The sequence below is a fragment of the Pristiophorus japonicus genome, chromosome 5, assembly GCF_044704955.1.
Source record: "Pristiophorus japonicus isolate sPriJap1 chromosome 5, sPriJap1.hap1, whole genome shotgun sequence".
NCBI lineage: Eukaryota > Metazoa > Chordata > Chondrichthyes > Pristiophoridae > Pristiophorus > Pristiophorus japonicus.
In genome coordinates, this window is record NC_091981.1 from 74,799,960 (window position 1) to 74,812,197 (window position 12,238).

The 12,238-nt window shown below is 41.7% G+C and overlaps 1 protein-coding gene across 3 annotated transcripts in view; it reads right to left on the bottom strand.

Annotated features, from left to right (window-relative positions):
• Nucleotides 1-12,238, bottom strand: part of fbxl7 (F-box and leucine-rich repeat protein 7) — a 772,156-nt gene that overhangs the window by 224,460 nt on the left and 535,458 nt on the right. The window contains exon 1 of one of the 3 annotated variants that reach the window (XM_070879883.1): nucleotides 9,075-9,288. The exons of the other annotated variants lie outside the window; for them this stretch is intronic. Coding sequence (XP_070735984.1) covers nucleotides 9,075-9,225 — 151 coding nt within the window. The 5' untranslated portion in view covers nucleotides 9,226-9,288. Of the gene's footprint in view, nucleotides 1-9,074; nucleotides 9,289-12,238 lie in introns of those variants that run through there. 3 annotated transcript variants of the gene reach the window in all.

A 12,238-nucleotide genomic window follows, 5' to 3' on the forward strand; every position in this document is an offset into this window, starting at 1 on the left:
CAGCAGGCCGGGATCATTGGAGGGAGCAGTGTGCGGCGGCAGGAGGGTGACGGCTATGAAGCCAGGTCGCTGATTGCAGTGCGGGCAGGCACTGCAGGAGGGGTGAAGGAGCGGCAAAAGTCCATAGAGGGAAGTGATCGGGGCCCAGAAGAGGCGTGAATCTAGGGCCCAGAAGAGCCGAGGGCGCAGGGGCAGCACAGGCCAGCCCACACTGCGATATGTGTGCGCGCTCGGTCCATGCAGCAGAGCTGGTCTCCAGTTAATCTTGGATAATCCTTGCCACTGGACCAAGACCTAGCTCTGTCAAGACCATGTGGTGGCTGGTGTGCAACGGCCATCACGCGTTAAAAAAATCCAAGTACAGGCATCTTCCCCCCTTCACGATGTAGTTCAGGATCTGGACTATTAGGTCCTTCATTGAAACACCTGTGAACTTATCCCTTTTTGGCGTAGAAGCAAGTCATCCTCGCTTTGAGGGACTGCCTATGATGATGAATAATGGACTCCAACGTTTTCCCAACCACAGATGTCAGGCTAACTGGTCTATAGTTTCCTGCTTTATGTCTGCCTCCTTTTTTAAATAGGGGAGTTACATTTGCAGTTTTCCAATCTACTGGGACCTCCCCAGAATCCAGGGAATTTTGGTAAATTACAACCAATGCATCCAAAATCCCTTTCACTACTTCTCTTAAGATCCTAGGATGCAAGCCATCAGGTCCAGGGGATTTTTCTGCCTTTTGTCCCATTATCTTACTGAGTACCACTTCCTTAGTGATTGTGATTGTGTTAAGTTCCTCCCCCCCCCCCTCCGCCCCCATAGCCCCTAGACCAGTGGTTCTCAACACATTTGTGTGCCATGAGCCCTTCACAGGTGTGCCGCCAAATTGTGTAAAAGAATGGTGGACTTTAGCTGATTTCACAATGAAACACAAAACATTTAACTCTGAAGCAGAAGCGGAAGGGAGAGAGACAGACAGCCACACATGTCATCTACCTATATGTATAATGCCACTGCTGTAATAAACAGTGCCAATATTGACAAATAACTATCTATTTATCTCTACTATTAACAAAAAACTATGTTCTAGAGCTGTAGAAGTAATAATGACAAGAGACAACACAGTAAATGTCCATACTCAGAACAAAATCCTGTGGCAAAATTTGTTTCCTTTGAATACTCGACACCCCCCCACCCCACTCCCTTACTCCCTCCCATTACTGATAGAGAAGTGAGACTGTGTGTGTGTGTGTGTGTGTGTGTGTGTGCATAAGCGAGTGTAAGTATATTTACGTTTGTGTGTGTATGTGCGTCTGTAGCAAGGGCGTGGCCAGGGGGGGCACTTGGACCATGGTCACCCCGAATCCAAAATAATAGTATTAAATTGTTCATGTGAAAAGCTTAAAATTTGATTATTAATTTGGATGAAAGATGAGTCTAACACATATGCAGTAAAAAGTGCAGTTTTTATAATAAAATGTCAAAAACTATTTAATTACATTTAACCACATTCTTATTTATATTTTGTTATTTTTGTTTATTAATCTGTAGCTTGATGTGTGGCTGGGACTGGCGGCATCTTTGACGCTTTGACCTGATATAGCGCCAATTAGCGGCTCCTTTGATGTATGCGGCATCCAATTTGACCTGGCCTAGCCGCCCTAGCGGTTTCTTTGATTTTTGAGAGTTGGCTTTTAGCATATTTTGACCCTAGTCAAAATCAAAACTTTCTGTTCAACTCTAGGTTCGTTTCTGTCTGGACTCTTTGGAGTTTGGAAATTGGAAGACTCAGTTCATGTCTGTCTGGAGTTTGGATCACTCAGATGAATAAAGTTTGTCCCCCCCAATGGACAAATTCATCATAATGTAAAAATGAGCAAGGAGATATCAATGACAGTGCCACTACAAGTGGCACTAGTAGGCCTGCAACCAACGCCAGTACAAGCGGTGCCGAAACAAATCCTAAAATATCCAAAATTCATCGTCAATATATGGAGGATTATTTGAGGTTTGGTTTTTCATGGACAGGAGAAGAAGAATGCCCCATTCCACTGTATGTTGTGCGCGGCGAAAAACTGTCGAACAGTGCAATGGTTCCCAGTAAATTGAAACGTCATTTTACTATGAAACATGCACATCTTGCAACAAGAGATTAGAGTTATTTTAGGAGATTGATGGCAACGCAATCAAAACAAGTGAAATATTTTGAAAACAATGTTAAGGTTTCAGATAAGGTTAAATTGCTTGTTATGAAGGTGCTGAATTAATAGCGCAGAGAATGAAGCCTCATACTATAGTTGAGTCACTTATTTTGCCGGCATGTCATAAAATTGTCAAAATAATGCCTGGTGATGAAGCAGAAGAAAAAATTTCAAAAATTCCAAAAATTCGGAGAAGGATAAATGATATGTCATCTAACATTGAAGAAAATGTAGCCGAGAAACTTACAAACTCAAATTTTGCTTTGTAAATCGACGAGTCCACCGACATTAGTGGTAAAGCACAATTATTAGCATTTGTTCGCTTCATTCATGAAAACGTGATATTGAACCAATTTCTGTGCTGTAGAGAACTTCCAGAAAATACTAGAGGTCAAGACATATTTGATTCATTGAATTCATATTTAGAAGACTTGAAAATTTCATGGGACTCGGTGTTGGAATCTGCACGGACGGTGCTCCATCTATGGTGGGATGTGTCAAAAAAATATCATCCAAATATATTATTCACCCATTGCTTTTTGCATAGAGAAGCACTTGTTGCAAAGACATTACTGCTAGAATTAAAATCTGTGTTAGATCAAGTTGTTAATATTGTAAATTATATAAAATCAAGACCTTTAATAAAGATGGCTTTCAAGGGGAAAAATCTTATGTCATGTGTTTGAACTTAAAGAAAAATTGTCAGTATTTTTTGAAAGATAAGGAAACGATACCTTTTGCAAATACCTTAAGAGTGGAACGTGGTGTGCTAAGTTAGCATATTTGGCAGGTATATTTAATTGTCTTAACAGCGTTACTACCAGTATGCAAGGGCGAAATGAAAACATTCTCACCTCTACAGACAAGCTATTAGCTTTTCAGGAAAAAAAATTCTATCTGGAAAAAGAGAGGAACAGAAAAAATTCTTGAAATGTTCCCTTTGATACCAAATCACAGTATTAAAAAGGTTGCTCCTATCGTGATAGAGCATTTGGCATCACTGGAAGACAACATCAAAAAATATTTTCCATCTTAGATGTAGAGAAGTATGATTGGGTAAGAAATCCATTTTCTCCAATTAGTACTTCAGATTTTGAATTTACATTGCAAGAAGAAGAAGAATTGACATATGTCTCTTGATGCGTTCTGGATTTCTATTAAAGGAGAATATCCTGCAATATCAAAAAAAAGCCTTGATAATTCTGATGCAGTTTTCAACATCATATATCTGCGAATTAGGATTCTCAACTCAAATCAAATGCAAAAAACGGGAAAAACTTAGCGAACTTGAACACGAAATGAGAGTCGCCTTATCGGTTATATGCCCTAATTTTAGTGACATAACTAAAAAACGTCAGGCTCAAGTATCACATTAAAATACTAATTAATCTATAATTAATGTGAGGAATTATTATTATAGTTTATTATTTTATTGTTACTTTCAGAATAAAAAATAATTAATAACATACATGTACAATGTTGTATATCTTCATATATTGTGATTAATAAAATGTTTTTTAAATTTTCTGAAACTTGCTTTTTTTTTAACCTGTGTTCACCTTTTAATCCCTTCAAGTGTGCCGCCAAAAATTCTAATATTCAAAAGTGTGCCGCGAACACAAAAAGGTTGACAACCACTGCCCTAGACTATCCACTGTCGAAATATTGTTAGTGTCCTCCACCGTAAAGACTGATACAAAATATTTGTTCAGAGTTTCTGCCATCTCCATGTTCCCCATTACTAATTCCCCTTCCTCATCCTCTAAGGGACCAACATTTCCTTTTTATATACTTATATACCTATAGAAACTCTTGCTATCTGTTTTTATATTTTGCGCTAGTTTACTTTCATAGTCTATCTTCCCTTTCTTAATCATTTTTTAGTCGTTCTTTACTAGCTTTTAAAAGCTTCCCAGTCTTCTATCCTCCCACTAGTTTTGGCCACTTTGCATACCCTTGTTTTTAACTGGATACCATCCTTTATTTCTTTAGTTAGCCACGGATGGCTATCTTTTCTCTTACACCATTTCCTCCTCACTGGAACATATTTTTCTTGAGAGTTGTGAAATATCTCCTTAAATGTACACCACTGTTCATCAACCGTCCTACACTTTAATCTATTTTCCCAGTCCACTTTAGCCAACTCTGCCCTCATACCTTCATAGTTTCCTTTATTTAAGCTTAGTACTCTGGTTAGAGATCCAACTTTCTCACCCTCCATCTGAATTTGAAATTCAATCATGCTATGATCACTCATTCCGAGGGGATCCTTTGTTTTTTAATCCTGTCTCATTACACAGGACCAGATCTAAGATAGCCTGCCCCTGGTTGGTTCCATTACGTACTGCTCAAGGAACCCGTCCCTTAGGCACTCTATGAACTCCTCTTCAGGCTACCCCGACCAATTTGATTTGTCCAATCAATATAGAGGTTAAAATCACCCATGATTATTGCTGTTCCCTTTTTACAATCCCCCACTATTTCCTTGCTACTGTTAGGGGGCCTATACACTGCACCCATCAGAACCTTATTGTTCCTTATCTCCACCCAAACTGTTTCAACATCCTTATCATTTGAGCCAAAATCATTTTTTACTATTGCAGTGATTCCTTCCTTTATCAATAGAGCTACCCCATCTCCTTTTCCTTTCTGTCTGTCCTTCTGGATTGTCATGTACCCCTGAATATTTAATTCCCAGATCTGGTCACCTTGCAACCACATCTCTGTAATGGCTATCAGATCATACCCATTTGTCTCAATTTGTGCCTTCAACTCATCTATCTTGTTACAAATGCTACGTGCATTTAGACAAAGTGCCTTTAAGTTTGTTTTTTTACCCTTTTTTCCTGCTTGTTTCCTCTCTCCTTCAAACTCACTTTCTTTATTTTTGCTTTCTAATTCCAGCTTTATTCCCCTCCATACTGAATCTATTTTCAAGTTCCCATCCCCCTGCCAAGCTAGTTTAAACCTTCCCCAACAGCACTAGCAAACCACCCTCCCGCGAGGATATAGGTCCCGGCACCCTCCCGCGAGGATATAGGTCCCGGCACCCTCCCGCGAGGATATAGGTCCCGGCACCACCCCCAGAAGCGGTTCCAATGCCTCAGGAAACTAAAGCCTGCACCATCTCTCCAGCCATGTATTCATCTGCTCTATCCTCCTATTTCGGTACTCACTAGCTCGTGGTACTACCTTTGAGGTCCTGCTTTTTAATCTCTCTCCTAACTCCCTAAACTCTACCTGCATGACCTCATCCGTCTTCCTACTATGTCATTGGTACCGATGGGGACCACGACCTCTGGCTGTTCACCCTCTCCCCCCAGAATGCCCTCCAGCTGTTGAGTGACATCTTTCACCCTGGCACCAGGGAGGCAACATACCATCCTGGAGTCACGTCTGCGGCTGCAGAAACACCTGTCTGCTCCCCTGACTATTGAATCCCCTACCAGTATAGCTCTTCCATTCTTTTTCCTTCCTCCCTGTGCAGCTGAGCTACCCGTGGTGCCGTGGACTTGGCTCTGGAATAGACTACCGGTTGGAGAGCAAGATGGACTCAGTGGACTCCTGCACTACCTGCCTACTCCTCCTCTTCTGTCTGGCGGTCACCCACTCCCTCTCTGCCTGCACACTCTTAAGCTGTGGGTTGACCGCCTCTAGAAACGTGCTAGCCACGTTGCTCAGTCTCGCGGATGCACCGCAGTGATTCCAGCTGCCGCTCAAGCTCCAAAACACGAGCTCGAATTGGTGCAGCTGGAGACATCTCCTGCACACGTGGTCGCCCCGGCTGCACAGGATGTGCACTCCATGGGACTGAGTTGCCCTGCCATCCCTCTAGTTACACTCACAACTATCGAGTAAAACTAAATTCTAAACCTTATCTTTCCTCCTTCATATAATAGTTGTGGCACTCCCAGTCCATGTCGCATGAAACAAAAGTGTGCATCATCTCTCAACGATCTTAATGGGCTGCTGGTCACCGTAAAACCCTAGCAATACTGAAGGGAAGAAATGGGTCCAGCAAAAGACCAAAGTGAGAAACGGTATCTTTCCAGGATGCAACGTTGAATGTTTTGCTACAGGAACTGCTGGGGAAAATAGGAACAAGAGCAGGCCATGCAGTCCCTCGAGCCTGCTCCGCCATTCAATTAGGTCATGGCAGATCTGTACCTCAACTCCCCCCTTAGTTCCATATCCTTTGATACACTTATCTAACAAAAATCTGTCAATCTCAGTCTTGAAAGTTCCCATTGACCCAGCATCCACAGACAGGGGCAGATAATTTTTACTAAACCTGTGTATGAAAAAATGCATCCTAATTTCCCTGCTAAATGGCCTAGCTCTAATTTTAGGTCCTCTTATGTTTGATCCCCCAGCAGAGGAAATAGTTTCCTCCATATCTAGGCTATTGAATCCTTTTAACATTTTAAACCCCTTGAACTTATCAGCCCTCAATCTTCTATACTCGAGGCAAACTTCTGCTTTCATCGTCTGCTATTTCTCTCCGGTTTTTAAATCCACTTATATATTTTAATAATTTACGTAACAGTTTACATCTTGAAGTTTAACATATAATAAGTACAAGCCAAGTTTAAGCAACATGTCCTCATAATTTAATCCTCTAAGTTCCAGTATCATTCTGGTGAATCTGCACTGCACCCCCTCCAAGGCCAATTTATCTTTCCTGAGGTGTGGTGCACAAAACTGAACACAATACTCCAGATGGAGTCTGACCAAAGCTTCTGACAACAGAAGTATAACATACTCCCCATTGTAAACCAGCCCGCTTGAGATAAAGAAAAGGGTAATCCTTTTCAGAGTGGAAGCATAATCTCCCCTTGAAAAAGGAAAGACGAGCATTTTTTCTGGTGCTTTTCATAACCACAGGAAATTCCAAAGTGCTTTACAGCCAATGAAGTACATTGTTGAAATGTAGTCACTGTTGTAATGTTGTAAGAGCAGCCTGGAAAGGTAGCAAAAAGAGTGAATGCCATCTAACTGCGACCTGGGAGAGGGAAGGGAGAAATGTGCTGGTCTTCAAAAAGTTGCCACGGTAAGTTTGCTTATACTTTGATAGATTCCCACTGTTGAGACGGAGCCTGCCAATTCAAATCTCAAGACAGAGAAAGTTCTAAAGATGTTACAGTATGTTATTAGGATATTCAATAGGTTGCAGAATTTATGAAATAGTGAACTGTTTATAGTATGGTTTGTTGGAAAACCCAGCTACAAACTCTGATACCACGGACACCGTACCAGGCAGCATTCACAAAAGATGCACTCTGTAACAAACACTCCCTTGAACCTCTGCTAGTTTGTGGAAACAGTCCATCAAATGTGGTCTGTCCTTTCACTCAAAAAAACCAAAAGTGCAGCTGACTTAGTCCTTAACTACAGCACACTTATTATATTCACATGCTCGTGGACTCTACCCAAGATTTACAGCTGTAGCCCTCAAGATTTATAACCTCAAATTCTGGTAAAGGGTGGATTCAATAATGGACTTTTATATTCATTGTGGAAGAAGGTACAAAATGTGTGTACTTTCATAGCAAAATGAAATTTTCAGACTAAAGTCTCCACATGATCCCACATTGGAAAACACCACTAATTGTGACTCTTCATTATGATATAGAACCTTTGGCATGTACCAAATACTCTAATGAGAAATGTTCCAATTCCTGCATGGCTTATCATAGAATTATGTCAATAGAGTCAAATACAATCAAAGGCCGGAATTTTCTAGTGTGGTAAAGGGCGCGATCGTTGATGGGTCAAGTGGGGATGTTTTGACAGCGGGTTCCATGCGCCATTCCCCCAGGCGTGTCTGTCATTGCGGAATTGACCTGACCAGCAGATGACCTATGAAGTAATTATCAGGAAGTTTACAGGCACCTAAGAGTCTTTTTTCACTTACTTTTTAAATTTCCCTGCATGGCCACAGGATTCTTGCAGCTTGGGAACCACGTCTGTCAACCTGAGGCGGGAGTTCTGTGGCCATTGCTCCAGCTGATTACTCGACAGCAACAAATATACAGTAAAAACTGCCACCTGACAGATTATTATTTTCCTCGGGCAAAAGCTGTTGCTCAGTCCATTTCCAGCATAGATTCTGTTGGCTGCAAGTGTTTCCAGCAAAGACTCCATCCAGTGTCATCTCATTGGAAGAAATCTCTCACCACTGACAGAATGCTCCTGCCATCTGTACTTCACCTGCCATCTATTCCATCAACATTGGTGCTTTTTATACTGTCTCACCTTGATCCTTAGAATCGGACCACGGTGAGTTCCAACACAAATATAGCAGTGGTCCTAGTACTGAACATTGGGGAACTCCACTGTATACTTCACTCCAATCCGAAAAACAGCCATTCACCATGACTCTCTGTTTTCTATCCCTTAACCAATTTTGTATACAGTCTGCTACTGCCCCTTTCATCCCATGAGCTTCAATCTTGCTCATGCAGGAAGCTTAGAGCCAGCAGTTATTTTCATCCCATCCGTCTGGGTTTGATTTAAATTCAAAACTCAGAACTTACAACTTTCATCCCATCAGTCTGGACTTGAGTACCATCAGTGATGGAATATATACTGCACAACCCATTCCCCTATTTATGCATTTAAAAAACAAACAAACTTAGTAGTTTCCACAATAAATATCAACACATTAAATTATGTTTGAGACTGCTGCCAAATTGTTTTAACACCAATTTTAGTGTCTGGCAAACTCATTGATGAAGGAATGTTCCTTTAAAGTTTACAATACAATTCAAAAGTTCGCATGGATAATCTTTTCATGAAGTAAATTCTTTCTGCCAAAAAGCATACTTTAATACACTACAGAATCTATTTTAAATTGAAAACGTAACTTCATTTACTGGATGCTGAAGCTGTCTGTGAACACAGACTCGCTGTCTGGGATTTCTGGCTAAATGAAGTGCGAGTACATTCAAATTGCATTTTCACATTGTGGGGCACTGCAGCTTTCAAAATGTAAAAGATCAATTTGCTAACAAGGCCAAATAACATTCAACACTGCAGGCAAAACCTTCACCTTGGCACATGTTACAAACAAATGAAGGCTCTTGGCGCCTGCGGAAGCAGAGGATTTCAACAGTTACTTATCTACTGTACTATAGCTACACAACCAACTCTGTAGTAACTAAAATATATGTTAAGTATTGAAATTAAGTGACCTTCACAGAAATTAATGTTAATGTTAATTCACATTAATGTTAATTCACACTTGTATTTTCTAATTGCACCTTTCACAAGATTATCTAAACTCTAGCCTAGAGATGTGATGGCATTATACTGTGATTAAATTGTGAGCAAAAATAAGTTTCTGGCTATTAAAACAAGTATGTTTTAAAAAAATATTTTATAAAGGCCTCAGGGTCAAAATTCAGGTGAACCAGAAAGCTGGTGCACCTATGAGTTTTGGAGTGGTACTTACCGCTGGAACTCCTGGTACGGTAAGTAGATCCATTTTCAGGACTCTGAAATTTTTTTCAAAGCAGTCAATCCACAGTTGAGTCGTGGTGACGTCACAGTGCATGGGCATCACCACGTTCTCTCCCCTCCGTTAAAGGAGAGAGAATCTATCATTTTTTAACTTTGGCCACTGGGCCACCAGGATGGTTTCGGCCGGGCCAGCGGTCTGGCACCCAAGAGAGGATGCCAGGCTGCCTGTTGGCGACCCAGTCGAACCCGGGGGGGCAGTATTTTGCCAGCCGATCAGCAAGTCGGCTGGCAAAAATGTATCCATTGCGGCCGCAGCAGTGGGCACTCAAGGCCGGCGACGCTGCCAGGTCGCACACAGTTCGAAAAACCTGCCGGGGGTACTGCACAGCGGAAGATTGACGGATGGAGCTGAAAATCGCTAGTATTTTTTTATTGCTTTAAATTGGCAGTGCAACTACTTGAGAGGAATGGGGTCCCTGCCAAAAAAATCGCAGACCTGATTTTAGGTCGGGTCGGCCTGTTGACCCCAAAGTGGCAGCCATTCAATTTTTAGAATGGCCGCTGCAAACGGGCATTAACGGGTCTCTTTGAGACCCTGAATTTCAGCCCCCTTGTGTTTTTCTCTAGACTGTTATGGCTGTTCTGGGCCAATAATGGTACATTTAAGTATGATTTAAATTAGCATTTTAGATGTCACATTTATGATCTACAAAGCAAGATTGCACATGCTATAGGCAACACAGTGGATTTGACCCAGTCAACATGTAGATTTATTTGGCAGTCATTCACCCTGCTGAGACACCAGCGAGTTCACAAGTGACTGCAGGGGTTGGATTCTGCTGTTATTGCTGCTGTTATTCACATCCCTACTGAATCGTGTTCATTCTGTTCATTGGTGTTTGTTTCTGCTGATGTTAATAACCCTTCAACTAGGCTGGAGTTTAATATTTTTATATTTCAAATAACAGTGTGTTGATATTTGATGTCTCCAAGATATGAGGAGACTAATTGATGTCCTGTTTCTGACTGCTCCATTTTTGATCGGGGCGGAGGAGCAGTGAGAGATCGGGGCCCAGGAATGTCGTGATCGGGGCCCAGGAGAGGCGAGGGGTCGGGGCCCAGAAGAGGCGTGGGCCCAAAGGCAGCACGGGCCAGCCCACACTGCGATCTGTGGATAGTAGGAGCATGTGTGCGCACTAGGTTCATGCAGCAGAGCTTGGTCTCCAGTCGTCTTGGTTAACCCTTGCCACTGGATCAAGACCTAGCTCTGTCAAGCCCGTGTGGTGGCTGGTGTATAAGCGCCACCCCATGTTAAAAGAATTCATGCACAGGCATCTTGCATCCTTCAATGTAGTTCAGGACCTAGAATGTCAGGTCCCTCATTGAAACACCTGTGAACTCATCCCTTTTTGGTGTGGAAGTGGGCCATCCTCGATATGAGGACTGCCTAACACTACTTGGCAATTTCTAAAGATCGGATGAAAGCCAATCAAGAATTATACTTCATTTCTTGATAATGACAAATAGGTAGAACAACAGTAAACATACCACAAAACAGACAAGGAAGTGTAATGCTAAGGATTACATACTTACCATAGTATAGGAACACAACTACCTCTGTGATGTATCCACTTTGAAAACCAAAATTATATATCTTAAATCAAAATTACTTCTAAATATGCTCCACGCTTCTACAATCCAATATTCAAATTCTAAAGCACAAGTTTAACCTGTCTGTTCTTGATAAATTCCCCTAACCCATGTCAATAAATTCAAATTAAGATCAAGATAACTATGGGTGACTATTTGGCTTATGCATCTAAAAAAATTAAAGTTTTCCATCATATCTAACTATCTGTTAAGTGACACAAAGGATATTGCTTCAACGACCCTACCCAGAAGTTTACTTCACATCATTGATCCCTCTCTATGTGAAGGGAAAAATCCTGATATTAATCCTAAGTTTACCTTTCAACACTGTGAACCTGTGTCTATCCATCTAACTAAAACAGCACAAGGTTGATTTTCGTATCTGGCATAGATCGGGCAGGCAGTGAGTGGGGTGTCCTCTCTGCTGGCACAATGCAGTCTGGGGAGAGGGTGTGTGGTCCATTTAATTTTTGTGGGTGGATCTAACTTAAATGGAATTAGTGAGCTGCCAGTGTGCTCCCTAGGGGTAGGCTACTGGGAGAATGGAAAATCTGATGGGGCGGCTGTTATTTAAAGCTGCCCTTTTCAATAGTGGGGAGTGATTTTCTGGAGCAGTAGGCAGCATGAATTCAACCACTCCCCCAGACATTCTGATGCAATGGTGGAGGTGTTCATAAAATAAGTCAGCAGCAGAAACAAAGACATTTTCCCCAGCAGTGGGTGCTGGAAACCCAGACAAATTTCTCAACATGGAGAGAAGTGGCAGAGCAAGTAAACACTACAAGCAGTGTTCTCAGCAGCTGACTGCAGAACAAAAAGAAATGTAATGGTCTCACCAGGACTACCAAGAGATGATTCAGCTTCACATCTCTCACACTCATTACACAGCCATGCACCATTCTACTTTAATGCCACAATAAACAATTCT